Below are 26708 nucleotides of genomic sequence, written 5' to 3'. Positions count from 1 at the left end.
AAATATAGGTTGCTATTCTTTTGCCGATGAAATAATAGTTCCAAGTATTTAGTAGACCCTAATAAAAATAACCGAAAAATATTCAAAAGGTTTTTATAAAAGTAAACACAGGAGGAAATATATTTAGAGCTGTCAAACCTATTTCATTACAAGTGGCCACTGCTGACTAAAGGCCTCTTCTTGCACAGAGAAGGTTTCAAAAAAAAAAAAAGTTTCCTCACAATGTTTTCATTCACCGTTTGTCAGTGACATCTAAAAAAATTGTGTAATCAAACCTGTTTACTTAGAAATAAATACTTCAGTATAAAACGTGTTTGTTAGAGAGGCTTTTTAGGTAACATCGTAATCCGGATGTGACGTCATTTCAACTTGTTTGGAAATTACCTGATTACTAGAGCTGGAATCTTCATGTTAGCTATTTATAGTTCAAGGGAAGGAATTAAGATATGTAATGAAATGTGATTTTTTTTAATCTTTATTTATTTACAGGATTTTTCTATACGGAATATGACACCTCGGTTATAGCTTATTGAATATTATGCGGATTATAATTGAAAACTATTATGTAGACATTTCTACATCTGATAGTAGTGATAGTCCTATAAGGTTCAAAGACAATAATGCAAGCACAGCACGTAAGTAGCCTGTGGTTTCAGGTTTTATTTTCGTAAAATAAAGAAAGATCTATGTATCGTTCTTGAAGTACACAAATTGAAGTGAAACTTGTATATGCAATATCGGATTCCATTCATTTATTTATTCCACCATTAGCATGAAATTGGAACCTTTCATTCTATAAGTGTATCAGTGGGATAGGTAAGTACTCATAAGTATATGTTATTAACACCTGTAAACATAATAAATCACATCACATGACATCAACCGCCTATACGTAGCCACTGCTAAAACTTATAATTATAAATAAGCTCAGGTTTCATCACGATGTTTTCCTTCACCGTCTGGCCGTGGTGTCTAAATAATCTTAACACACTGTACACATAACTCGCAAAAAGTCCATTGCCGTTAGTAGACTCTGAATCTGCACCTTCATACATGAGAAGCGTGCGTGTTAAGCCGCCAGGCTACCATAACGATCTCCGGAGCAGGTCTATTAGAGGACCCGGTGCCCCTTACAGGTGCTGAGGGTGGCCACCGAGGTGGTTTTAGTGAGGTAAAAATCCCACACTCCCTAGTCTTTTATCCCCAGAAAGCTAGGCGCCTTTTGAAGGTTTCCCCCGTCACCAAAAAAAAGGCTACCATAACGACATTATATGTGTAACATAAGTTTTAAGGGTTTAATAATTACACGAACCAAAAATTGATGAACGAAAGTCATAGTGTTGAATCTATACTAATATTATAAAGCTGAAGAGTTTGTTTGTTTGAACGCGCTAATCTCCGGAACTACTGGTCCGATTTGAATAATTCTTTTTGTGTTGGACAGTTCATTTATCGAGGAAGGCTATAGGCTATAAAATATCACGCTATGACCAATAGCAGCCGAGCAGAGCGGGTGAAACCGCGCGGAAGTAGCTAGTTGATTGATAAAAATATACACAATGCTAGTGCATTGTATATATTTTTCACCCGAATAAAATTATGAGCAAAATCTAGCCAAGTAGTGGTTCATAAAGATTTGCATTCTACTACATTGTAAAGCTTCAATTCTTTCACAAAGAGGTTTTTGTCCGATAAGGGAATTTCGAAGAATTCGTAACTATGCATTGTTCAGACATAGGTATGTATATGATAATGTACAAAAAAGTCCTCTAACTGAGTATTTATAGCTTCTTGTTTTATGTGTAACTTCTAGTTATAATTTTAGATAAGAAACAGTTAAAATAATAGCAAAATGTATTTCATGAATATTTTTAAAAAAATTGGCTAAATTAACATAGTATTTTATTCTAAAAAAAAAGATATTCTACAATCGCATCTGGTAAGTTTACCGAAATTACAGTTTTAATTGTCTAGGTATAGATCATAACTTCGTAAGGGAAGAATCTATAAAGTATTTGATTAGTTTACAAACTTACCCTTAGTACTCAGAGTCATTTGATGCTTACCTACTTAACACATTTCTTAACATTTTTTTTTCTAAGGAATAGATTAAGTAATCGTTAAATGTCTCCGAGTGCGGCAGATAGTCTATCTGCCTGTGAAGTCCTATTAAAATCCGTTCAGTAAGTTTTTGAGCTAGAATGACGCACATGCATACAAACCCACATTCTTTCGTGTTTGTTATAGTGGTTATATTTTATGATTAGTGGTTATATATAAGAATATAACTGACTAGTTTTTCAAGTTTCAATGCGTTAAATTCGAAATTGCCTAGACATCATAAGTCGTTGGCATTTTACTAGTATTTTTGGCAGTAGGTATAGATAATAATATACCTATAGACACGTGCTGCCTTATCTTAGATCATCTAAACTAGTAAATAAAATTCAAACGTCTGTTTATAATATTGAAATAATCACTTTACATGCATATGAATATATATATATGTAGTATACTAGTTGACCCGGCAAACGTTGTTTTGTCTTTCTTTGAATGCGACATTATAAAAACATTTTGTCAAAAATTAAAATATATTGTTTAAGGGTGAACAACCCTTATCACTTAGGGATCACACCTACTGAATACGCATATAAAATTTGTAACAATCCGTAAAGCCGTTTTGTTGGTGTACAGTACCTATTGTAACATAGACATTTTATATATTAGATATACGATAAATACCCCAAAATAACCCGGTAACCCTCAGAAGCAGTCCACAGCTCCGGAGAGGAAAGATGCTTAGAAATCATGTCACACCACGGTTGAGTCTTAAGTTTTATTATAAAACGAAGACAACGGTGTCATATTGCAAGGAACTAGTTAGTAGCAACTATTTTATTCATAATAGTTGTGATCTACATTCGTCAATTTGATCAATTGATAACATATTATCACATATTCATATTCGGTTCGATGACATCTACAGATTATAATCTTGCACGAGATATTTATTTAGGTAATGACGTGAAGAAGATTCTTGACCTTAGGTCTCAATTTTCATTGAATATTGATGAATATAGGTAATAGATTCGCGATGGATTTTAAGATTGAAACGTTATTCAATATTGGAGCTATTGTTTTATTTTAGTCTCTATAAATACCTTTCCGTAAATTATAATGAATATATATTAATTTTGTTAATTTATACAAGTTCACATACACGTCACATCCAGCCTCGATACAGTTGCTCCGTGCCGGAATCGAACTCACTGCACGGTGCTCAGCCATCGCACCAAAAGGGGCAGTCGTATTTATTTATTATAATCAAAATATTATACTTAAACATGCATGAAAAACGTGTCTTGAACTTCCGGGCCTCCACGACACACGATATTGTTTTAATATGACAACATGAATCTAATAGCAGCGAAGTAAAGGTGCTATAAAATAAAAATAAAAAATGTATCTACGAACACGTCGTTGAACTGTACTTGTTTATGATCATTAATCAACGTCAAAGGTCTCTGTGGGAAGTGAATAGCGGAAAGGCTTTCACTACATGTATAAAAGAATCTTTCAATAAAATTGTGAATACGATTTGAACACGATGGGTTCAGTACATCCTATCCAGACTACCTAGTGGGTTATCGGAGCTGCGGTACGAAAGCATGAGTAAGAACGGGGTGGTTTTTAGTCAATAAGAGTCTGAGACTCCTTCTTGCCTCACCCTAGGCGGGAGAAGTCATTGGTTGATTTTCCTCCCTCAAAAAGAAGGGACTATATATAGGGTAAAGCTTAAACTTAAGCATGAAGATACTTTAACGCGTGGGAAGTCATATGTAAATTATTGTAAGTAACTTATCTATTCATTAAAAACTTAACTGTCCTTTCCACTACGCCGTAGACGCGTAAAAAATATACTATAAGTAGGTACATGATTACACGAGCATCTCAATGATATTATAGTTAATCGTATCATTGAACTTCAAACAAGTATCTAATGTGAAGAATGCCGCCTATTCATTTAATATGTAGCTAAAGACATCTAGACATACAGTCTGTGTAATAATATAATACTAAGTATAGTGACGGAGGAAGTCATACCTAATTATTACGTTTGGAAACAGCAATGAGCCTGGAGAGTGATAAAGGGTTTTTTCCTTTGACTTCGTAGCCGAAGTTATTAGAGGAAGGCTAGTAGGTAAGTAAAACATATAAATATTATGTAGACAAAACAACCACTTTTCGTCAGTTATGTGGTTCTAAGACGTATGTTTATGAGACTAGCCTATTTTTTATTTTGTATGTGAACATTAAATTAAATTCCGTCTCAGGTAATAAAATAGATGATTCATATTCTTAAGAATTTATCAACAAAACTAGATAATACTTGTAAATAACATAAAAAATATTTATTATATAAAAATAATTATTTAAAATTATTTTTATAGTCCTGTTTGTGTTTTTATTTGAAATTAACGGGATCTAAAATACTAGATTAGGTAAATGAATAGGAGGTCTGGTCTATACCTAGACGTTAAAGATTTTAAATAAGCGAATTAATTAATTACTTAAATTGCTGTAAATCCTGTTTAAAAATGTGTGGAACTGTGAACTTAAATAAAACTTTATTTTACTGTTAGGTACCTAAGTAGTTACATTGAATAGAAAATTGGAGTTTCTTGCTCGTTCTTCTCCATTCGAAGCTACACTTTGGAAAAAGCACCTAGCTTCACTGACGGACAGACTGACAGACTATATTTACCTATTTCTTTATTTGTTGACATTTAAAAAATACTTAAGCATTTATAGTTTAATTGGAATAAATAATTTATCTTCGACTTTGAAATAAGAAAACTAAAAATCTAATAATATCTACTCAAATGTAAATCGCATCCGAAACCGCATCCTTCCCAGACAAAATAACAATCACTCCACCGAAAATATAGTGTCCATAATTATTTCCTTATAAGACAAACTCATAAACAGAAGTATACAAAAACAAACAGCCTACATTGACGAGTATTGCACAATGTTATAATGCGCGTTGAAACACATTACGCAATCTAACGACCGGAGCTTTTATAACTACGAACGGTTCAAGCTAATTAAACAACATCAAATTCTTTTCAATACAAACCAGTTCCAGTTTAAGTGTCTTTTAATGAAAAATAACTTTTATATTGAAGATTTTCCTCAGTTTTGGAAAGGACGGAGGCTTTAGAATCGTTATTTGTTTGTTTTTTACTGTCTTGTGGTTTGACTCCGACAATGATTGGTATTCTCTGATTAAGTTAGTGATAAGGTTGTTCTGCTCAATATCTACGGAAGCACGGAGGTGAATGGAGTATTCCATTTATTGTCCAAAAAAAAAAAAATAGTCCGGTCGAGATGAATCTTTGGAATAGGTTTGATTAAGATTTCAGTTGTTTCTGTTACTCATCTTAGTTCACAGACATCCAAAAGACAGTCACCTCCATACTTAATACAATATCCTATAGTAAGAAACTAAGAACCATTAACAACACTCCAACTCAAATTGGACTTTGATCCACCAAATTATAGACCTATTTCGTTCATCCTTCACCTTTACGATTTTTCCGTGGCAACGTCAATTTGTGACTCGAGAGGCGAATGGGACGATGACTCCCGTGACATAGAAGACATTTAATTTTGACAGAGTGGTCCAATATAACACGTGGTTGGAACCATCGACATATTGTAACATTGATTGATTCATTGACTGATTGATTTATTTTAAATTATTGTTGATATTGGTTTAGGAATGTTTGTAGTTAATTTTCGCAGTTATGTAAAAATCTGTTCAGGTTTTGTTGCTTTTAATGATGGTTCGATATACATACCTACTTGTATAAATAGGTCTACGATTTTCAAGTTATGTAGACCTAAAGAAAATTGTTGTCAACGTCACGCCTTTTATCCCCGAAGGAATAGACAGAGGTCCACATTACGGCTCGTAATGCTGCTATACTGTGAGCCTATTGCCATATACTTGTGCACAATTCCAAACTCTGTGGTATTACTCAGAAATTTTCGAAAAACCAAAAAATCTAAAATTGTAATCACATGCCATAATGTATTTATGTACTTCACCCAGATGCTTGTTACGGTTTGTATATAAAAACGCGGTACATTATGTATAGTTTGTTAATTAATAGCGGCTACTAATGCATGTGCCCACGTATGTATCTACGTATGAAATGATGCTCACATAGTATTTATGGCATTCTGTTATTTTTGACGAGTATAATCAGCGAGTAATCATTGCTTTTTTTAGTTTCCTTTCACTAAACTATTTCAACCATTTCAACACCTACAGTAATATTGTATTAATGTAATTAAATAGTTAAATAATCTTAAGAAATAAATAAATCTGAAAAAAATCCGATCCGTTGAAATAGAAACGATCTGTGCAACATCACATAATTTTTTCGGTGATCTTTATTATAAATAACAACATTAATTAAATAATTAATGCTTATATTTATGTAACTTTTACCTAAACACTCATCACTTGTTGAATTCAATTCGTCTTTGGAATGAAACAAAAAACACTAGACAAAACAAAACTAAGACATCATAGCAAAACAAAAAACTGGAGACAGTATCGAACGACTGTTATATCCACAAATTTTAGTGTTTTTAATTAATAAATAGAGTACGTAAATAGTCCACACTGATTATTTATCTAAATGTTTGTTTTACATGTCTCGCGGCGCGATTGATCCGTCAGTGTGTCATGCGCGTTGGGCCCGGCCGACGGAGCGCTAGGTACTGATGCTTACTAACACTTCAATGGACCACAACATCGACCGATCAAATTGAAAAAATAACTTATTATAATAACTTAACTTATTATCTATTCGCAAACAACAACCAGGAAAAAATACAATTTGAAAATTATTATGTTAAGTGCGTGATTGGACTGACACTCGGAAATAAGTAGCTTTAGATAAAGCTTTTTTGCAAAGTTCAGGAAGTTTCATTTGTGTAGGCCGCTGGACGATAAGGTGATGCTTGTCAGTTGTGTCTTACCTACTTAATTTAAACTTTATCGACCTCTCACAAACAATCCTAAAATATAGATACTGTCAATACCTTTATGAGGTCGAGCTCTGACTGAACTAGCTACGTTGGGGCTTACCTATGTAGGCATTATAAATTAAATATAGATGATATGATACCAGAGTATTCAGTTTTGATTTCGTAGAAATCTCTAACTCTCTAAAGAAGGTGCATCTGGACATTATTCTCCAGAAGGCATCTACTAATAGGTAATCGAAATAACTCCTATACCTAATCCTACACACTTCGTACTAACTCGCTAAATTCTTCCATCTAATGACAATGCAATAAACTCCTTGGCTATTTAAAAAATATAATGAATCTAAGGACGACCTCTTATTTTTAAAATATTTGCTTATTATATCAAAGTTTTATCGTCTAACTGAGAATACATATTAGGACCTAGGCACCTACTATGAAATGATATCTTCGATGTTCGGACGTTTCGTATGTGGCCCCATCCAAGGCCAAGGTCATGCCAACCTAGTCCATCAATCAGAAAATAAGTATCTCTTGATTCTAGATTTCGAGATATTTTTAATACCTACTCTTATTTGTCTCTTAAGTTATAAAATTTCATTTTTTAATTATTATGTTAAGAAAATTTTTATTTCATGCATTGTCTAACCATTTAACCTGGGTCATGGTCGTTCGAGAAGAGGATTTTTATCCGTATATCGATTATAATAACGCTTTTTACATACAAAATACAACATGAAAGTACACTTCTGCCAATACCTTTAGGAAATAAAAAGCTTAAACTTAGATCTAAAATGCGCCATCTGTATTTCATTCCTTAAATTATTTCAAAAAATTAAATAATAACATATTTTTAAACTGATAGTTCAGCTATTTTCCACTAGATGTCACTAACAGAACATTTCTACTATTGACTAACAGATGGCAGTAATTACTTTAGTCATACTATTGGTCAATAGATGGCGATAATTACTTTAGTTATACTATTGGTCAATAGATAGCGGTAATTACTTTAGTTATACTATTGGTCAATAGATGGCGGTAATTACTTTAGTTATACTATTGGTCAATAGATGACAGTAATTACTTTAGTTATACTATTGGTCAATAGATGGCAGTAATTTTTAGTTATGTTATTCACTCAAAGATAGCAGGAATTATATAGTTATGCTACCAAACTAAAGATGGCGCTATATTTATTACTTTCGCTATTAACCAATAGATGGCAGTTAATGTTAACAAAGGTATTTGTACGTTAGTATTATCAAATATTTTTTGTCCATTCAGTTTAACTTGGATTAATATATATTATATGATACTTTGAATTATTTTTAAATGGATGTCCTGATGTCCCCGTGTAGATAAATAACAGGTATTGTAATTAGTGTAGCAGTTTATATCCACAGGTCTATAACCACAATTTTTATACATAAGTACTAAATAACTATGTATTAGGTCATAAAAAATGCATTTATGCAATTCTAATTGTAATAAAAATAAGTTAATACTTTGTCACTGAGATACTTAAATTTAGCATCGCTACTTATATTATACTAGATTACGTAGTCTATAGACTACTAGGTATAAATAGTATTTTTGTTCTCAATTTCGAAATTCCTAATTTATTATATTTTGATCATTTGCAAAACTCTCGTGGAACTCCAATGGGACGTGGGGTAATAAATACAATAGAAATATAAACAACAAAAAAATTCGAAAGACTAGTGTATTTTTCAAATTTGACTTATGATCTAAATAACCACAAAAAAGCCAAGATTTTTAAGCGTAGGTACATTAAACATACACGTAGGGAGCCTTGTGCAATAAATTATACAATAACAACTTAATTTTAGTCGTTTAATACTTATCTCATGAAAGGATTCGCGTTTTAGAATTTCGCACTCCCTGTAATTTTGAACCCTTACCTACTTCTACCTTACAAAAACGAATCAACAAATTATACAAAGATAAAAAAAGATTTCGTGTTTAATACTTCTTATAGTAATTAATGTATTTTTGTGATAAACATACTGCAACCAGTATCGATACGTACATTTATAATGAACACAGTGATTGGTAGATCTGTGCAATCTTGATACTAATTTCTATTAAATGCAATTCTAAGGTAAGTCTTGATCTGAACTGTTCATTGGACCAAGTATTTCTGTAAATGGTAAACGGGCATCTATTTTGTACATAGATCACATCAAGCTCCCCCAAACTTTGTCAAGCAACAGTCTGAGCTAGCATGATGTGGCTATAAATTTCTCAAAGGATAATGACCTCGAAGGCACACTCTCAGTCGTACTCAGAGTCATTTAATGGTTGCTTAACCCAGTCCAGTCCTCAGAAATTGTTTTCGATAAAAAAAGAAATAGTTTAAGTAATTATTAATTAATGACTCTGAGTGCGACAGTCTCTCTTCAAAACCATGTTGTAAGTCACATTGAGAAGCTCAAATTAAAGGTGATTTTGAGATTAGTGTTCTTTCACACAAGTGACACCCACAATCGGTGGTTTTTGATTACTAGAACGTAATAACACAAGTATAACCTAAAATAATGAGCTGTCATAACAATTCGGGCAAAATGATGATACATTCCTAATGCATGAACTTCTCAAGTTACATTTTTAGATTCTTGGTTCAATAAAAAGTGTCGACTTAACAAATAGGTACAAAGATGTTATTGTAGAAATTGTTTAAAACTAAAATAATTACATAAACTAACTTAAATTAAGTGCTAGGAGTATTAATTTGAAAACCTTTCTTTCGAGTTCTTCGTACCATGTTTTTGAAAGAAAAACCTAATAATAAAGTAAACCTACTGGCAGTTTAACAATAATTTAAAGTTTTTTTTACAAATTAATACATTTTTGTTAATTTTGTGCTTCACTAATCGAAACAATGCCCAAAACACTAACATTTTCAATGGGGTCTTCACGCTCAACTAAGTTCGCCAATGGTGTCATCACAGTAAGCTTTTTATAAGCAATTATTCTGACAGGACTTTATTCGACAGAGGCGCCATCTAGTCAGCGCAAATTTCAATTCCCATTAAGTTTGAAATACCAAATATGTATAATTGGAAACAAGGTACTACATTAAAGTCTAACTCTTAACAATACCATTTACCCTAGCTCACCGGTCTCGCGTAAATAGTACGCCATTTTGTTATTCCCTAGCGGCCGATGTTGAACCGAATCACAGTGGTACGAAGATGTCTACCTTATATCTTAACAGCCTCTTACTTACAACCTCTTCAAAGCTTACTTCTATAACAACAAGAAGTTATTATTAGCCACAACATTTTTACTTAAGACACTGCATTTATTTATTTATTGCTGGTATCATGAAACCAATACTAAGTATGAGGAAACAGTTTCAACTGTTGGCTATCTTAAATACTCAATACTATAATAGAAGGGACACAACAAGGTATCTAATTTGGAACATCACGAGTTTACGACAACTATGGAATTAAGAATTTCAACGACCCTTAAATAAATTTGATCACAATTAAAATGCCAATTTATATTGACATAAAGCTTACTTGTATACAAGGTCTATAAGTAAGTCAAAAAGCTAAATAACTCAACAACAGGCTTTAAGTAACATTCAATCATTCATTCCGAACTGAACAAAACATATCTCTCATTCACTCACTCATTCGTTCACAGACGCCGATGTCATCGGAGTTGATTGACACCGTTATCGTTTACACCTTGGGTTCTAGTTGTAGTGGGGGGTGGTCTGGCTTCTGCGTCTGCGCCTGCGCCGTGGGTCCGTACATGCGGATGTGTTCGACGTAACGTTTTCTATTTTCAGGGTTGTTCATGATGGAGGCGACGAATTCTGAGGTTTCCTTCTTCAATGCGATGATCTTTTGTTGGATGAGCCTGTTTTTGTGCATGAGGGCGACAGTCTTCCAGGCCAGCTCGAGGATTACCCTGTTCTGGGCGTTTTTGTCGACGGCCGGTGGGCACGGGGACACGGACACGGTGGTGTTGTCATCACTGGTGGACGGTGACGACAGTCTCTGCATCCGCTGAATGCGCCTCGCTTCACGCAGGCGGTTCAGGTGAGAACCTGTAAAGATGGAAAACAATGGTTAGTCAAATGATAAATTGGTTCAAGTACGTGGTAGTAAATGCCGAATAGCAAGAGGAGTAGAGCTCTTTTAAAAAAAACAAATGTAGAAAATCACCAACGAAACGCAAGCGCACAAAACTAAAAAAACTATCCAATAATTGCCCATTGAATCTGCTTATAATACCGTAAAGTGTCATCGGGCCAAGGCAGTCGCGTGGGCAGCCCACACACACACACACACACACATACAAAGTGATGTAGTTACTGTATAAGTGCAGGACGCCAGTGCCTTGACCCGGTGGGGGAAACAACGCATCCGTAAAAACCTCATTGTATTGTTCTTTGTTCGAAGCAATTTTGTAAAATGTCTCCTATACAGTATACAGGTTTTTGAGAAATAAAATTACATATTAAATGTTATAAATGTTTAACGTGCTACAATATCAATCAGTAAAATTTCTAGTATGTAGAGAATAAACTAGTGACGTATCACATTGAGAGATAGTTATACCTATTAAAAATACCTATTGGTAACGAAAGAGTTTCTATGCAATGATTAATGCAACTATAATACTAATCAGGCAGTCTGAGACAGTCACATGTATGTTTCCAATTAATGTAACTCTCTAGAAAGTAGCGACACAAGTGGAAGACTCGACTAAGCAAAAACCTCATCGTCTACAATCCGCCATTCAAGTGCGTCATTTGTGGTTCAAGTGGATACTACCTAGAGTACCAAAATTTTAATGAATCACAGAGTTCTAACGTGAACTCTGTGATTCATTAACATTTTGGTAACAGAATAATCTTTCAATAGCCATTTGTTTCATTTGAACTGGAAAAGTTGAAACAAGTTTAAAAGGAAAACTTTCAAAACTCCAAAAGTGAGAAAACGAGTTAAAAATATTTACGAATTTTCTAAAAGTTCGAGGTATTCTGAATGCGTGTGTTGCAGTTTTGATGACGTAAGTAAACAAAAGGTCAGGTTTGCTTCATACATGGAAACTGACGTCATCTCGTCACTTGTTACCATTGGTGAAAGCGCCTATCTGAGTAATTACAAAACTAATTAAAGGCATACCCTAGACAAGACATTCAGTAGACGTTGACTACTGAGAAACATTAGGTATTAATAGTACTAGTACTTAATCTTATCAGTCATTTGATAAGAAACGTCAACAAACACATACGTCACATTACATCGATTTATTTTCTTTATTTAATTCAACTGAGTTAAAAAACAATAAAAACTTTTTATCAAGCGCACTGGCTGAAAACAAAACAAGGCCGAATCAGAAGTAAACGTAAGCTTGCACTTTATCATTAAATAAAAAAATCAATCTGTCAGAAACTCGGAACAATGCTTTGCCGCGTTCAGTCACGTTACGGGGCGGGCGCGCGGCGTGCGTTCAAAAACCCGCCAACAAAAACAGCGATGCGCGTGTACTGGCCACGTGATCACTGCGTCCCGTACAGCACAGACTGAGTACTGCAGACTGCAAGCCTTACAGACTTGCAACGTGACAGAGCTGGCTGCAGAGACAAGAGAGTCACGTTAACCTACCGGCTTGCAGTGCACGGGTTGTAGGTGGCCACAAGTTCCTTGACACCGGTTTATCGTGTTGTTTGCGGAGGTAACGCCTGTTTAGCTCTGATTTAGTGCCGATCGAGTTTTTATTTCTCTATTAGTGTGATTCATTGGGTGTTAATTGTGGGAATTGATGACTAAAATATGTTTGTTAATGGGAAAATGGGTTGTTTGGCTCGTAAATTGCAGGTGAAAAGCATTAGCTTAAGATTGCGAATGTAGTGCTTTATTTTCTGATGTAAACCGCCTGCTCGTGAAAAATAAGAAAACCAAAACGTTTCAGTGTGTTAAATAGACATTATTAAATGCATAATTTTAAGTGAAAAAAAAATAGAGGTTTAAATATGAACAAAATAACAATAACGTAACCAATTACGGTAATATTCACAATAATGATGCAATACCTATTTGAGGTCGCACCCGATTTTCCTCGTTAATTTTCTACGGAATTCCGATTCAACATTATTTTCGGTACCTATATTGTATTGTAGGATTTGTAGGCAATATGAACTGGGGTCGGTTTCGTACTTGCAATTGATAAAGCAAAAGGTATCCACAACACAATACAAGATAGTACAAAGACTGATTGTAGTGTATTGTACAATTTGTTAGCTTCAAGTCTTTTGTGGCATTTGCGACGCGTGACCTAGAGATAAAAATAAGTTAGTTCATGTATGTGTACCTAATGTCATTGATGTCAAAAGTTTCTAGAAGGTTCTAGACTTTAAAATGCAGAAACAAATGTTATTTACATACTATAGTGTTCATTGGGATCTTTTTCTAGTAGGTTTTAAATAAATAATTTGGTAATTGGAAATAAATGTGGATGAAGATGGGTATAAAAATTTAATCTATTTAGTCCGTCAGTAATGAAAAAATATATGACACGTATTTTTTTTATTTTGTCGTATAAAAATAATAATTAGATTATTAGTAATAATTAGAAGCATAGAATTGGAACCACATCATTTCAAAGTATAGAACGTGTGATGTCACGCGAAATTTTAAATCAATATATCGTCGAAAATATTTGTATCGATAAAAAAATAAAAATACATGACTAGTGTTTTAAAATTATTTACCAGACGGACATTAAAATAAAAATTAGTCATCTACTCTAACTGGACTGCATGCACCTAAATGCATGCATAGGTAAGTATAAAACATCCTGCCTATCAGTTCTAGATAAAGCTGCAGCTCATTTCAAAACTGGAGCACAGGTAACGCACCCACACAATAGCACTCATCGGAGGCTGACATACATACTCGCAATCATTTACTCCAGTAACGGTGTAACTCCGACAAAGCGAGGCAACACCACGTGACTAGTGACGTCACTGGGTCAATGAACTTTCACCCGACAAGCCATGGATGGTAAAACAGTATCTATCTGCTATATTCACAGATATTTCAAAATAAACTTTATCTCGGTAAAAATAAATGTAAATATTGCATGTGATGCGAATCGTCCTCAAAATAAAATTACTCACGTTGGCACGCGTGATGAGTCGGAACTCGGAACACGCAAGAAAACATGTGACTGTGTAAATGACGAATAAATATCCTTAAATTGATAAGGAAAGTGGTTCATTTTGTCCAATAAATTGTATTATTCTGTACATTATTATTTACTAAGGTATTATGGGATATCCACACAAAAGGTTCCGTTATAATACCTCACAAGACGGTAATTACAGTATATTCTAAGTACTATATTCTACAAATTTATCGTCATCCTCTAAACTTAACAAGGTTACCTAAATCACCATATTTATTCAATTATGCTAACGCAAATTATAGCTACGTGCTTTAAGCGATTGATGCAGATTGAGTCAACCACAGCCTAAGAAAAAATAGCATTACAGCAATGTTCCGCTACAAAGATTTAGAAATAGAAATAATACATAATATTTACGTACATTATGTATGTACGTATATAAGAACAAATTTCTAGATTAATTACACTTTTCTCAAACATTTTATTGTTGCAAAGTTCATTGGCACGGCGTCAGCCTAGCTCCGACTGCAAAGCGTATTGTGAATAAATACATGCTACATTATACATGGGAAGAGCGAAATTCAGTCTCCAGTGTCACGTGTTTGTTATTTAATGGTTTTATTATGTAGACAACCATATTGTTTGTTTTCTGTGAAAAACCGTTAGTAATATTTGAATGTTGAAAACGAAGGTTGAAAAGAAAAAATATGGTGCGATTCGCTGGTCTTTGACATTTGGCTTGACGTTCCACATTTGAATTTTTGAAAATTGCACCGTGTAACCAACCTCCTTTCACCGTTCTTACTTTTTTAAAGCTTGTAAGGGTGCATTATTCATTTATTTTTCATTATTGAATTAACAAATGTTTAATTAATACAAACATTACTTATTTATACACCATACCTTGCTAAATGAGAAGTTTCAAGTAAATTATTCACTAGATAAAGGTTTATTCTATCGTTTACAGGAATTTCATTGAATACATTATATGGAATAATTTATTAATGTATACATTTACTCAATGTATAAATTTTAAAACGTTTTCCTTTAGGTTCACGTAGAAAAACTTCCGTTAGAGGTTACAAAGTAAATTGTAAGAATCATTACACATGGAAACAATAAAAAAAAAAACATTAAAATTGTAAGTAAATACCGAATGAATCCTCTCTCAATGGAACTCAAAAATAGAACAATCAATATTCATTTCATATTGCGCATCGATAGCAGCGGCTGGTCCCACAATTTTGATCCCAATTTAATCGGAGATTACCGGATCAATAACGTTTAGCGGTACCACTCATCAATTTATTGCAATCTGCTATTGTGTGCCGAGCCGTGAGTCATTTGTGAGTATTATATTTCATACTATCATTCACTTTTTGATTGGTATATCATATACGACTTAAACGATCACAAGCCAAATAGGTTAGGACTGATTTTTGACATTAGTTCTATTGAATATCTGTCAAAAACCTAGTTAAATTAGAGAATTTGAATTGAACTTGGTTATTAATTTCAGTCACACCTGATATCCGCCGTTTAGTAGACTTATTTTTTATGCAATGCAACGTCACGCCTTTTATCCTGAAGGGACTTCATTTTTCTCATGAAAAATATATTCATTTCAACTAACTTAGTCTACGTTCAAACAACATACTTACATAACTGTTATTTATCTAGATACAGAAATATATCTTAGTAACTTAGTATATAAACTGTACAAGACCGTTACACTACATAACGGTACTTGCTCATCATAATGCAAAATATTTCCCAGCACAATAATAATTTTGATAGCAAGAATAGTGTGGGAATATGTATGTGTGTGCTATTTATAAAAATAATATGTCTACCTATAGTCTCGAAGCTTTATAATTGGCTGTAATTAAGATGGTTCCAACGATTCTAATTAAAGAATGTTCTCATGGTTTACTTTTAATGTTTATAAATAGAATAATGATGTTAGTCAGGATATGGATATTGAGCTTCGATTGTTAAGTATATGGTTATGTTATGTATTTTTTATAAGCTTGAAGGGTACTGCTGTTTGTTTGATTAAATGTATGATTAAGTAAGTATGTATTGCATGGGCTTTTCAATAATGTGTATGTCAGAATTGTTGTCCAGCTAGTGTATATGCTGCCTACAAAAAGCGCGCTCTGAAGTAATTAATACCTAAATGTAATAAATAAAATATATGCTATACCATAATTATCCTTTCGTTTCTTTAATTACCACTAGAAATTTATTGTTTTATAATTCATCAATGCTACATACTACTGTAATCTATCGTCAACCAGTGAACTTAAACACGAGATGAAACAACCCTGAAAATATCAACGCTCTGTTATCGACACGTGAATCAAAGCAATCGGCATAATATGATTAGAAACTAGGTCACACATCGCATGGAAATAAAGGATGTGTCAATGTTTTATATCAAAATAACGTATTGTTCAAAACCGAGGCTATTTACAATAAAAGGTTAATAACTTTACACATAAAGTTTTCGGCTTTTCTTCAACAAAAACCGTTATTTTCATCGAATTACTTAAAAACGTGGACTGATATGTGTCACGTGTGTAAAAAATGATTCAGTGTATTCACAGATCGCAGTTGTGGTCAGTTTTTATGAAAAAAAAAAAACTAGTTGATTACATTAATCCTAGTTATAAATAGTTTAACTAGTGTTAATTAAATCTTAATCTAGTTTTCACTAAACGAAGGTCAAAATTACTCAAAATGTTACTTTTTTTTGTAAGATTTAATTGGTTTTTTGTTTGAGCTGTGTTTATTTACTAAGCTTATAAAAATTTAATTGTATCTGTTTTGATTTAAAAATAGAAGGTCAGTGACTCGAGGACAGGTTTTGAAACATTGACTGATGTTTTTTTTTTCAAAGCATACAATTCTTTACTTCAAGCAAGTAGCTTGAACAGGTGTTATGTTTGTTTTTTCTATTACTAATTAGTTTTTTACATATAATTAATGAAGATTTTTTATTAAATTGCAATAACAAAAATGTCAGGACGCTATTGAAAAGTGACTTATATGAAAAACAAGATTATTTTAAGCAAGTTTGACATTGAAATGTGTGGTAATGCACTATGACTAAGATAGAGGCAGAATATCGAATGTCATACATCTGTCAATCAGTAAAAAAAAAACACGAAAGGTTTTAACAGATTAAAAAAAACTACTTCGACGAATAAATGTAAATTACATTAGAAAACCTAGAAAATTGCAACACAAAAGTAATTTAGATTAAATACTCATGCGGGTAACTATTTGTTAAATTGATAAGAATTCAGGTTTTGGTGCAATCAACCGTGACAGGTACAAACATGAGTTAGATAAAAGCTTTTGTTTTGTCAGACTTGTTTAAGTAAAACCTTTTTACCACATATCTATATACATACTGAAGATAGCTAGCACATCAAGCTCCACAAACTGGCAAATTCAATTTTAAACTTTATTACAAAAAGTTAAAGTTGAAAATCAATTAAAGCATTTGGACAGGTTGTATGTTGATGTGCAGGAGTACATGCATTGTTGTGTCTCGGTAAAATCCGTTCTCTTTTGTACTTAGGCCTTCACATAACGGTCAATGTACGGCCTTGGCAGATATAGCTCCGTACTGACTGTAAACTTACTTGTTTAACTACGTAGTATAAAGTTTAATGAGGTAATATTATTATTGATCATAATATAGTGACCAGATTAGCGATATATTAAAGAAGGGCCAAACTAAAAGCACCCTTAACCGACGAGCATGCAATAAAAGACTGATGACTGTTAATGAAGCGAAAGAGGTATCTAAGATTTGTAGTAATTGTCGTTCCATTGTCTCTGTCTACCGTTATGGGAGACGGGCGTGATGTATGTATGTATGTACATATGTATGATAAGTAATAACTGTAAGTAGATACTGAGTTTTCACCATGGCTAAGATTATTCGAAAATGGATGGATCTTCGAATATAAATAAAATTGGATGTTTATAAATATATTTTATTTTACATCCTTATTTTCTAGAATCATTCAATGCCAACTAATCTGCTTACTAATCAAAATACTCTAATTAGTGCTAACTCCTCATAAACGACACTTATTTGTTAAGTCAGTTGTTTCCGATGACAGGAACTACTAACGCAATTAGATTTTAGTAGCTAATTGCATTCCATTATGTTAATTAAGTTAGCATATCAGTTATACTTCTTATGTTTTGATGACATTGCAAATCAAATATTTTAAATTATTGCGATTTTTTATTAATAAACACTTAAAAAAGAACATTACATTTTAACAGCAGAAAAAAAATGATTTATAAAATGCCGCGAAACAAAACTTTTGAAAAAAGAACGCGAACTAAAGAAGATGCCATTAACTCATTTGTTGCACAACCGGCCAGTAAACACAGACCAACAAAAGAGGATGAATAACTGCAACAGACCGGTTTCTTTGTTTTCTGTGCATAGTTGTAATTTGAATGGCTGACACATTCAGTCCAGTTCTCTCTTCGCAGTTATTTGTAACCTGATTCTGTAATGTGTCTGATCACCGGCGACTGATGAGTTTGCATAACTCTTGTTTGTTTTCCAATCATGTAGCTGTATTGCACAACGGTTACTGCGAAACGTAGGCACTCTTAAGAGCGCATTTCGTTCAATACTTTTTCCAATAAAGAAGAGCAATTTTTAAGTGAATATCTGAAAAATTTTCATTGAAAATTGAACCTTAAGTGCTTTAACTACCAGCAATTATTTACCTTTAACGTCAAATAACACGTTAGTTTACTTATTGTGTAAGTCGTGTTGATAAAGTTATCAGTAAAGTAGGTAACCACTTAACCTTCAGGACTACAAATGCAATGGGAGTGGGCTTCTAAGGATTTATCGTTAGTTCTTAGTAACACATTATTTGAATACTGGCCATACTTATTTGAATACAAAAAAAAAACAATGTAAAAGAACTCTATGGTTACTATTTTTTTTATTTTGTATGGAGCTTATGTCAAAATTGTATCTCTAGTAAGCAAATCTTCTGATAGGTTATTGAAATTAGCCGTTAATAGATGTGTGTACATCAAGTGTAGCTGTATGAAGAAGATGCGCAGCTTAAGTATGCTATATATCGATAGTAGTGAAGCCATCTATAGCACGCATCTTTCCATATAAAAACATAGCTTAGCTGAGTCCGTTTCCACCAGTGCTAAACTATGTGTACCAATGAATATGATTGTGGAAGCCAAACGCATCCACAGCAACGTAGCATAGCGCATCTTAGGTGAAAAAGCACCCTAACGCACCTATGAATGGCGGTTAGCTGTTGCCAAAATCGATCAATAGTAAAAGAGGTGTGTTTCAATGAGAAATGGACAACACAATTTAATTTGTGTCGAGTTCCATTTAGGTAGAAGCCTATGTATTTTAGTATCTATATACTAGGGCCCAAGGTGTATTATTTATAATTCTAGTGCTCACTCTAGTGCCGCAGGTGTACTCTATAGATGGTGCCACCTAAACTAGGGATTGTTATCATAAGACTGTTTAAGTCATCGTGTTATGAATTATGAAACCTTCGCCTTGCGGTAGGTCAGTTTCTTGTGAAAGGCTTTGCCGTTGACTCAAACCTATTGTAAAACTTCCATACAATAACCCTTTCATCAAACTATTTAGGACCTTATCCTTTAAACGAAAGGGTTTACTTTAACTTAATGCATACTTGAGAAACATGATACCATGATTGTATAGTATGCGAAAAAATATTGTCCTAAACAGTCTACATTACATGCAACGTAGACCATAGCAACATTCACAATAACAAACCCAATCGTTAAGACTTAAAGTTGATTTCACATTACATAATTTGAACATTAAAATAAAATAGATTTTAGAGATATTTATATTAAACTCGAGGTTTATTACCGTTTAATTCCCATTAGAAATGAACAATAATGTCAGGACGTGTAAGTCATAAAGCTCAATATATGATCCGGCAAGTAAGCCCGTCGCATCCCACCCCGGCGCGGCGGCACGCACATAACAGAAAACTAGGCTACACCGCAATATTATTAATAGAAACTATAAAACCTACCTTTCTTTATCTTCCTTGTCCTTTTTTCACACATGGTGGCAAAACAACACAGCTTTTTAACACTGAATTAACACGAGATGTCAATATTATTAACAAATATAACGATGTACACTGTTGAGAACGACTGACGTGCGAACAGCTTCAATACCGAACGTGGAATGACTCGGCTCGGCGACGGCGGACGAAGGTACCTCGTGTGAAATGAAAATCGAATACGGCCGCGACACAGCGGCGTCGGTGTAAGCTCGGTAATTAGAGCGAGACAGAAAATTGTGTTGTAGTGCTACGAACTGCATTACCCATGGGAACATTGAATGATGAAAGTAAAATTGTAGAAATAAAAAAAAATGGATATAAAAAGAGTTTAATGATTTTCAATGAACTTTACACTGAGAAAGCAATTTAGTTTTGATTACCATCGTTTGTATAGCTCTGACATTTTAAAGAAGATATAAGATATATTCATATAATATTATTTACCAAACACCACGATCAATTCTATACATGTATACTCTATACAACTTCTATATATGTATACTTGAGTTAATTAGTTACAAACATAATAATATATTAAAAGACAATGTTGTTTAAAACATTGTGTAACACAATATTAATTATGTTGAACTGCTTCCAACATGCTTTAAACATTATTCTAATGAACACATTAGTATATAGGTAAGTATATATGTATAGTTTTCCATTTGGTTAGTACATCGTAAAGCGCAACATAGTATCACTAGTACTAGGCTCAAGGATGCAAAGTGATTGATTAGTATTTATTTTTACTTCACGAACGTGTTAAAAGATAATATTCTACTGGGTTTAGGTTTACTAGTTACATAATCTATTGTTGTGACACAATTTACAATAATGGGCAATAAAAGTCTACTGCTTCGAAAACTATTGACAGTACTTTAAGGATGCATATAAAAATACTAGCTTCTGCCAGCGGCTTATGAAAAATAGCCTATATGTTATTTCAGACCATAATGTACCCCTGTTCCAAATTTTAATCCAACGCTTTCAGCCGTTTTGACGTGAAAGAGTAACAAACATTCATACTCACAAACTTTCGCATTCGGTCACGTTGGTAAAAAAAGTAATTTTTTCCAAATTCCATTACTTCTATAAAAAAACTTAACTAATGTTTAAAAAAAAAGAGCATAAAACAATAGCAAAATTTCAATACCAGTCGACTAGAAAACTAAAAACTTTTCCTCAAAAATTCTCCCAGTACCCCGGCAAAATTTACCCCAAAATAGCTGACAATACTTAGATCCCAGACACCTAGCGTCAGGGAGCGCTCACCTCGCATGAAAAAACACGTGTTTGATGTTGATGTACCGGGCCGACGTCTTCCGCAACCTACTAAGTGATTAGACGTGTTACCGTGATGTCTAGATACTCACGATGCTAGGATAAATTAGAACGTGTCGCAACGTGCCCGGATTTGGATGGCTGCTTGATAAAGATTGATTGGTTTTTAGACGATAGACTTGGGAACATAGAGTAATAAGTACCTGTATAAATAATATATCTGTTGATATGAATAATACTCCGACATCTATTTCGATTTAGACCTCTTTTAATTTTTAGCGTTGTTTATTTTTGTTACACGCAAAGATGTACAAAAAATAAACGTAAAATTCTTGAAGTTTATGCACTAGAACACCGGCTCCAAACTTTCGTAGCTTCGTAGCTCGTTGGCTACGCACGTTGTGGGTGACGTCACGCGTGGAGCAGCGCCAGCGCAACGTGGGCCGCTCCGTGAGTCACCGTAGCCACGCACGTTGACAAACACTCTCACACATCTTGTACATACAACTCCGTACATTCTTCATATCGCTCACTCACACATACACACATTACACATCTATGTATATCGCCGTAGTACTACAGGGGTAGGTGTTTTGATATTGTCTTATCGTGACGTTTGCTCATAACTGATCATGGAAAAGTTACTTTAATAAGTAATTATGAAGTTTTGCGAACCTGTTAAATTGCCAATACGTCTATTTTATAAAATACAATATAGAAGAGCCTTCGAATTTGTTTTGAGGGTTTCCGTTTAAGATGTAAACGTCTATGAAAATGTTACAAATTGTCAACTAATAAATATCATATATTATTTTATATTATTTCATATATTTTTTTATAGATACTTATAACTATTGTCGTCACAATTTTTATGACCTAATTGTATACGAACATAAAATCTTACACTATTATACACAGCTAAATAATTTGTTTGTTTGTTTTAATCAATAATCTCTAGAAATACTGGTTCGATTTAATTTTAGTAGTTTTTATATTGGATAGTTTAGTGGGCATAAATAGGCTAGTGGATATATAAAGTACAAATGTAACGCAGACAAAACGTAATGATCTTTGGTCGAGATTCAGCTTCATTTAGGAACGTGAGACGTTTCCTGAGTCACAATGCACGTTGTGTAACATCCATTACCAGGTAGCCAGCTACTCATGCACCACACTGTACGTCAGTAGGTACACTGGGTGGAAATTTTATCAGTATTTGTCTACCCTGTGACACAACTAACACACGTATTGCCATGTGTCACTAAAATGTGCACTTTGTATTGAGCGTTTGTTGAATATATTGGCATAAAGTTACGATAGTATTTTTATTCAATAAATAAAATGTTATAAGTAATATTGTTATTTTAAGTACATAGTATAAGTGTTTGTTTATTTTGCCTTACTTATGGAAAGCCATGACTAACGCCCAGTTATAATAACCTATTTATCAATAGATTTGTTTACTACAGAGACCATTTTGCCATAAATATAAACTCAATCGGAGCCGTAAAAGACTTGATGGGTTACCGGGACTATGGCTAGCAGTATGAGTAGAAACGGGGTGGTATTTAATGAATAAGAGTCTGACCCTCCCTCTCGCCTCATTCAAGGGAAAAAGTATAAGCAAAATGAGATGTAGCATATACGCAGAATTCTTTAGCAAATTTACGAACGCATGCTTGAGACAGGCCAGAAGTAGACCTTTAGTAGACAGTTTAAGAGACGAGCACTTATAGTACTGAAGTACTTTAACTGATGCAGATTACAATCTGTACACAGCACTCACACACACAGACGTGTCTGGCCTCGATACCGTCGTTATCAACCATAGCGTAGGTAATTCAACTTCATGCACAATTAAATTCAATGATTTTCATAATCTAGAAAACTGTTTTGATAGAAAAACTAGCGCCTGGTTACTACAAATAAATAAGTTGCATTGAAAGCCTTGACTTAAATTAACTAGGTTTGTTCGTGTAGGCAGTTGAATGTACAGTTGTACATACATACATACATACATCACACATCAACATTCTATAAGTGGCCACTGCTGACCAAAAACCTCTTCTCGCACGAGAAGGTTTGAGCACTAATCACAACGCTTGCTCAATGCAGGTTGGTGATTTCGTGGTGATTTCTAACTTATAATCAGAAATTATAAGCCCAGATGTCTAAATAATGTTAGAAAGTATATATTTTAACTCGGAAAAACTCCCATTGGTGCTTGCTGTTGGTAAGTTTCGAAACCGTACTTCCTTTCTTGAGAAGCGGTAGTCTTAATCCTCCGGGCTACCGCGGATAATTTATCATCTTTACGACCTTGCGCGTAAAAATGACATACACGTAATTATAAAAAGTGAAATTCCCTGCTACATTACTTTGACACCTGACGCATAAAACGTGTCACGTTGATACATTTTTCCGCCGATTTTCCGAGAACAACTGTTGCAAATAAAATGTGTATCATATCACACAAACACACATCACACACCCACTACGATGTATGATAACACACATACACAGGACACGTGTTAAGCCTACGCGTTCTCTCATTAGCTTTGCGACTAACTTAGTTTGTTCGCGAGCGCAACTGTAATTCCATTTCTGAGAAAATACACTGTATTTCCGACTAGAGAGAAATGCAATTTCTTGTCGAATGAATACGTAAGGAAAGGTTATGAAGAATAAAATATGGGGAGTGTGAAAACTTAACAGAACTGAAAAAAGAAAACATCTGGATATCAACATACCACAATCGAAACCACATTATGTCTACCAAATAACCATTCTTATTTTAACTCCTTTAAACAAAACTACAATTAAGTTACTGATCTCAATCTTGTTTTCACTAACAAACACGTGAAAAGTAATCCATATTTCGAATAGTGATTAGCAACCAATTTATTTAATCAGTTGTGCGTGTCGCCAGTTTCTTACACTTTAGTATCGTAATTTTTTTCGCTCAATGAAATTTAGAGAAAAGCCTAGCGGTACACCTGGAAAAGGCACTGTTATTTATATGAACGTGGCATGAAAATTTTGTATACGGATATACATCATATTACCTAATAACTTTTCTTCAAGTACTGATCTATACTTATTTATAGAAAACCGAATTCCCTTTTGTTTCTTGATAAAGAGTCTATATACAAATTAAGGAACTACCTCTATCTAATCCGATTCAAATATAAGATTAGATAGAGGGTTATTTTAAAAACAAAATGTGCTGCTTACATATAAACAAATAAGATTAAAATACAATTTCAAACTCAATTATTTCATAGTACCTTGTTACCTCAATACGTAGGCACATCATAACAAACCGTTTTATAAAACGTGCTCGAAACTTGTAAATATTATTCATTTTGATAGTAGCTGCTTATATGTTATGTATTATAAAAAAAACGTTATTTTACTACCGATAAACTCTACGATTTAGTATAATTATCATGGTAATAAAAACTACGGATGTTCCGTGTCGGCAACCTAAAAATAGAATTTGGTTTTAATTTTAATCCTTCAAAAATGTTGTGGTTTTGTTTGTTTATTTTATTCAATCTTAATTCTTTATCAATGTCATATTTTATTACTTAATCTCTATATATTTTATGTTCATATCTTTATAAGAACTATATACATAAGTTTGAAAAGACAAAATTTTCCCATTATATTGTACTTTATTCTTAACTTTCGAAAGTCTTTGACTTTGCAAAATTTATTCATGACAAATAAATTACAAATTAATAAAGAAACTTGTACCGCGAAATTTCCCAAACCTACACGCACAGGTGACAAACAACTTAGGGGAAAATTAACAAAAGTAAGTATAAAAATAAACGATTGATCAGGCAATTACGACTGAACAATACAACACGTGGCTTTTCAAACATAAAAAATGATGATGTAGGTATAATAATTATATTATTGTTGGTTTGTTGGTTAAAAGTAGGTATTGTGTGTAGTGTAGGTGCATGGAATTGAGGTAGGTTCGCTGCGTCGTCGCTGTGTCACGTTTGTTCCCATGTGTGCGCCGCAGGGCCGGTAACGTAATAATAGTCGTACTAAACAATACGTGTGAAGTATTTACGGATTTCCACTATATTAATGGCCGTTTTAGATATATTTTTTTATTTAGGCGGTGTATTTCTTTGGTTAGAAATTATCTGTATCGTGAATGTTTTGTTGTTTTTTAAAACAAGTACTTTCGTAAGAAATCAAGAAAATCTGAAATTGAAAAAAAAATTATAGCTTCTGCCAGCGGCTTCGTCTGCGTTGCAATGAATTAAAAAAGTAAGTCATCCTATCACTCAAGTACAAGCGTGAATGACGGAAAAATATCCAAATATCCAAACAAACAAACTTTAACATTTATTATGTTAGTGTGATGAAACTATCAACCGACAAGACCGACAGACACCACGAAAATATAATAACAAATTAAAAAATCAATTTACGTCAACCCTATTGGTAGACGCAGATTGCACAAACCGCATAGAAGCTACACATGCATAGCCACACTCATACGCAGTGCGATTCGTCACAACTACGACGCAACATCGATCGACGTCGTTTGATTAAACTCCGGCGCAAGCTAGCACATAACAGTACTTGGAACAATGGACCGTTCGTAGGAAAACGTGAACGATTAGACACCTACCTACTTCCGATGAGGAAACTTATCGTCGTTCATATTATTGTATTCACAATTATTGTCGTGGGAATCGTCACTTAATTATTTTTTATACTTAATTAGGAGCAATAAAAATAAATTAATAGGCTATGTTTTTTTTTGTGGTTACTAATGGAACAGAACTAAGGGTCTATTCAGGATCTATAATCGACAGAATGGTATTAGTAATAGAGCTGAGTTTATAATGACTGACAATTTTTATATTAAAATGTACATACAATATTAAATACGTGCAAAAATCCTTCACTAACATCAGGTATTGTACGAAGTTCGAAGGCTATGAATACTTTAGAAGGGCGAAGCTGATGGTCAGTTTTCTCTTTACCCCAAGTCACGTACTAACCACAGTTAACTTTCATAGAACC

General features: G+C 33.5%; 2 protein-coding genes across 3 annotated transcripts in view; both read right to left on the bottom strand.

The window, feature by feature from the left end:
• LOC118278124 (facilitated trehalose transporter Tret1) overlaps positions 1-6796 on the bottom strand; it is a 35560-nt gene extending 28764 nt beyond the window's left edge. For both annotated transcript variants that reach the window (XM_035597201.2, XM_035597203.2), the window contains exon 1: positions 6521-6796. The gene's annotated coding sequence lies outside the window, so the exon portion shown is untranslated. The remainder of the gene's footprint in view (positions 1-6520) is intronic.
• A 1981-nt stretch (positions 6797-8777) lies between these two features.
• On the bottom strand, positions 8778-20522 carry LOC118278009 (uncharacterized). Its single transcript, XM_035597063.2, has 2 exons — positions 20337-20522; positions 8778-11152 (listed from the first exon to the last, which is right to left on the bottom strand). Exons 1-2 carry the CDS (start codon positions 20368-20370, stop codon positions 10782-10784), a joined length of 405 nt encoding a protein of 134 aa, XP_035452956.1. The 5' UTR covers positions 20371-20522; the 3' UTR covers positions 8778-10781.
• Positions 20523-26708: the final 6186 nt, after the last annotated feature.

The sequence above is a fragment of the Spodoptera frugiperda genome, chromosome 18 (genome assembly GCF_023101765.2).
Source record: "Spodoptera frugiperda isolate SF20-4 chromosome 18, AGI-APGP_CSIRO_Sfru_2.0, whole genome shotgun sequence".
Taxonomy (NCBI): Eukaryota; Metazoa; Arthropoda; class Insecta; order Lepidoptera; family Noctuidae; genus Spodoptera; species Spodoptera frugiperda.
This window is presented reverse-complemented; position numbering and strand designations above follow the sequence as displayed.

Coding starts and splice junctions, on each gene's coding strand:
- LOC118278009 (XM_035597063.2), bottom strand. CDS start 20,370: ATGTGTGAAAAAAGGACAAGGAAGATAAAGAAAG. Junction 11,153..20,336: donor GACAAGGAAGATAAAGAAAG/GTAGGTTTTATA, acceptor CCATCTTTACAG/GTTCTCACCTGAACCGCCTG.